Genomic DNA, 3,732 nt, shown 5'->3' on the forward strand with positions numbered 1-3,732 from the left:
CAGAGCACCGCCTACATCTCCCAACAGCCCGTGCGCGCGGCGCAGGCGCAGAGCGCGCGGCCAAGATGGCGCTGCTGCGGCAGGTGTATGGGTCGCTGTTCCGCCGCACCTCCACATTCGCACTGTCGGTCGTGCTGGGTGCGGTGCTCTTCGAGCGCGCCTTCGACCAGGGCGCGGACGCTCTCTTTGAGCAGCTCAACGAAGGGGTAAGGGCTGTGTAAAGCCCCGCCGGGGCCGCCCGGGCACGGGCCCAGCGCTGAAGGTCAGGCCCGCCCCGCTGGGCCCCGTGCGGGCCGCGGCTCGGCCGCGGGGCTCACTGAGGGTCTGTACGGCTCGGCCGCGCCCGAGGGGGCTCCGTGGTGTCCTTGGGCTTCTCTGGCCGCTTGGAACGGGCGTGCAAGGCAGGGGGGAGCGGCAGGGCTGAAAGGAGCTTTTTTTGTGCTTTGTAGTTCCCCAGCTTGCCCTTGGCGGAGGAAAGGGATAAGATCTGGTGGCCTTGGGTGTCCCCAGCGTGAAGCTTGGGTGAAAGGGGTCAAGTTGTTGTTAGGTTCCTAAGTACAGCAGTGACGGGGTAATGACTGCAGGATACCGAGGCAGGCTTGGGGAAGACCTTAGAACTCCATTCAGGGCCTACAGAGGCTCCAGGATATGAGAGGAGGACTTTGGACAAGGGCTTGAAGTGACAAGACACAGGGAATGGCTTCCCACTGCCAGAGGGCAGACTAGATGGGATATTGGGAAGGAATTGTTCCCTGGGAGGGTGGGCAGGCCCTGGCACAGGGTGCCCAGAGCAGCTGTGGCTGCCCCTGGATCCCTGGAAGTGTCCAAGGCCAGGTTGGACATTGGGGCTTGGAGCAGCCTGGGACAGGGGGAGGTGGGACTACCATGGCAGGGGGTGGACCTGGATGAGCTCTTAAGATCTCTTCCAACCCAAACCATTCCACTGACTCCGTGAATAGGATTGCTCTGTACATCCCTTATGTACAGGAGCAGAACTGCCCTCTCCAGTCTGGGTGGGAGTTCAAGGCAGTGTCTCTGGGTCACTAATCCAGGGGAATCTCTGCAGCTTCCCCCCTGTCCAGATTACAAAACAGGAGCCCCCACATGCATCCCTGTGGCCCCCAGATCCAGTAGAGAACTCCCATCACCACCTCTCCAGGCAGGATAATTTGCATTTTGGAGTCTGTTATCCCAACCCCACTGAGAAACTGCCTAAAATGTCCTGATTTTTTTTCCCATTTATTTTACATGCAGAAACTGTGGAAACACATCAAGCACAAGTATGAGAACTGAGCAGCTCAGCAGCAGGAGACAGCCTGGGGTGGCAGCAAGCACTGCAGGGATAGATTCAGCCTCCTGAAACTGGGAATGGATTCCTGATGGAACAACTCCGAGCCAGATGCTATCAGCCACCAACTGATACGATGTGAAGCCACATGGACTCAAGGAGTTCTGCTGCTGTACTCAACTTACTGTGTTCAAATTAAACTCCTGGTCCTGTCTTGTGTCTGTGTGTTCACCTCACTCATCCTTTGGCCTCTCTATAACTCCTCCATATCTGGGAGATGGAGAATCTTTAAAAACAGCCCTGTTCCTTATTTCCAAGGCACTATTGGGAATCACAGCGTCTTAAAACGGGTTTGAAGGCACTTAGACAGTTGTAGTTCAGTAGCAGCCCTGGGCTGCCTGTGAAGAGTGAGAAGCTTTCTGCTTCTTATTCTGGTCTGCCCACAGAAAAGGGGCTTAAAATCATTAATAGCTCATGAATGCTCATGCAAAAAGCTCAGCTTTTGTAGCTCAAATGTGATGGAAGTTGTGGATCTGGCCCGTTTCAGAGCCACAGGTGCTGCTACAACCCTGCCCTAACAGAGGATCTGTACTGCAGGGCTCAGAATAGGGATCAGCTATAACTTTCAGAGGTGATGCAGATCCTTTTCCTAATTCCTGTACTTTGTGGTCCTCCCATGGCTCGAGCAGAAGTGTTGCCAGGTTTGTGTGTCACACACTTGCCTCCATCCTGACTGACCCAAAGGAAGGTGCTGGGAAGGGAGAGGGATCACTCAGTTCCCCCAGCAGCTGGCTCAAACCATAGAATGGTTTGGATGGGAAGGGGCCTTAAAGATCATCCATTTCCACCCCCTTGGACCTTCTCTTTCCCTGAGAAAAGTAATTCCCTTCTTCCTGAAGAGCCCAATTCTTCCTGGCCTTGTCAAACACTTCTTTCTACAGCGGAAGGGATATTTGGGCACTTCCTGGGATAATGACTCAGTTAATTCCTCAACTCTCAGGTGGCTCTAGGGAGAACTGGCTGAGTGACTCTTTCCCTTCCCACTTTCCCAGCCCAGCAGCCCCATCTCTCCCTCAGTCCATTTTCACTAATCAGGAGGAATTTCAGCACAGGCTGAGGCAGAGCCCATTAGAGCCAGTGCTCACAGCAGCTTGGTTTGGTTTGCAAACGAGTGCCAGGGGGGTGAAACATTTACTCTGAGAACACAACACTTAAACACTTGTGCTTGGAGCCAAATGCAACTGCAACTGGCCCAGTCCTAGCTGTGCTTTACAGAGATGGTTTAAATGCAGGTCTAAGCTTTCCTGGGACAATCCTATCTGAGTGCCTGCCAGCTCCCTGTGCTCTGCTGCTGTTCTACATCCGGCTGAGCAGCTCAGAGAAGAGTTGCAGGCTCTGAGCAGCAAGAACCAGTGCTGAATACAAGATGAGGGGACAGCACTGCAGTGGGCAGCAGGGAGGAGCTGAAGCCATTGATGCAGAGAGTGGGAGCTGCAGGAGAGTAGTGTTATCCCAGCAGGGGATTTCCCTGGACACAGCATTTGGGGATGCTGCTAAACCTAATGCCCTTTTTCCATGCGTGTCATGGGGAGGTTTGGGCAGATAGGCAAAGAAAACTCTTGGAGCACTCAGGGCTTCCCCTCATTTCATGGCAGTGGCTGTTCTGCTGCATTTCTGCTTCTCTGCAAACAGCCCCAGCACACCACCAGGCACCAAGGCGTGGACCTTACTACCACTACCAGCCCAGTGCTCCTGCAGCAGTGGGATTGCCCTGGAGCACAACCCACTGCTGATTTTCTCACTCTGGGGGCTGACAGCTGCAGGCACTGCTGCAGTGCAAGAAAATACAGCGTGGGGGGGATGTGGCACTCAGGGCACATTAACCAGTATATTAACCAAGCAAAATCTCACTGGATACCAGGAAGTTCATCAATACTGTCTATACGGGCCTAAAAAAAACCAGCTGAGACATCTACATCTTTTATTTGTACCATCTGTTTTCACAGGCCTCACTTAAGGGACAGAAATCCATAAGGTCTTACTCACTTGAACCCCTTTCTCAACAGACCCCTGTGAGTCTGTTGGCAATGGGAGTAGCTTGAGCCTTTCTCTGCCAGCACACAGCTGTGGCAGGAGGTTTAGGTAGAGCTCAGAGAAAGGTTCTTCCCTTCCCCAGAGGGTGCTGGGCACTGCCCAGGCTCCCCAGGGAATGGTCCCAGCCCCGAGGCTGCCAGAGCTCCAGGAGTTTTTGGACAGCGCTGCCAGGGATGGACAGGGTGGGACTGTTGGGGTATCTCTGCAGGGACAGGAGTGGCACTCATGATCTGTGTGGGGCCCTTTCAGCTTGGAACAATCTATAACTCAAGTTCAGGGTAAGGCATTTCCATGGAAGCTGTGCTCTTGGAGCTGCCCACCACAGGGTGGGCAGGGAGGGCACAAGGAGC

General features: G+C 54.2%; 1 protein-coding gene across 1 annotated transcript; it reads left to right on the forward strand.

The window, feature by feature from the left end:
* The first annotated feature begins 53 nt into the window (after positions 1-53).
* LOC134051024 (cytochrome b-c1 complex subunit 9) lies at positions 54-1,507 on the forward strand. Its single transcript, XM_062504518.1, has 2 exons — positions 54-206; positions 1,255-1,507. Exons 1-2 carry the CDS (start codon positions 66-68, stop codon positions 1,291-1,293), a joined length of 180 nt encoding a protein of 59 aa, XP_062360502.1. The 5' UTR covers positions 54-65; the 3' UTR covers positions 1,294-1,507.
* Positions 1,508-3,732: the final 2,225 nt, after the last annotated feature.

This window comes from Cinclus cinclus, chromosome 17, assembly GCF_963662255.1.
Source record: "Cinclus cinclus chromosome 17, bCinCin1.1, whole genome shotgun sequence".
In the NCBI taxonomy this organism is placed as follows: Eukaryota; Metazoa; Chordata; class Aves; order Passeriformes; family Cinclidae; genus Cinclus; species Cinclus cinclus.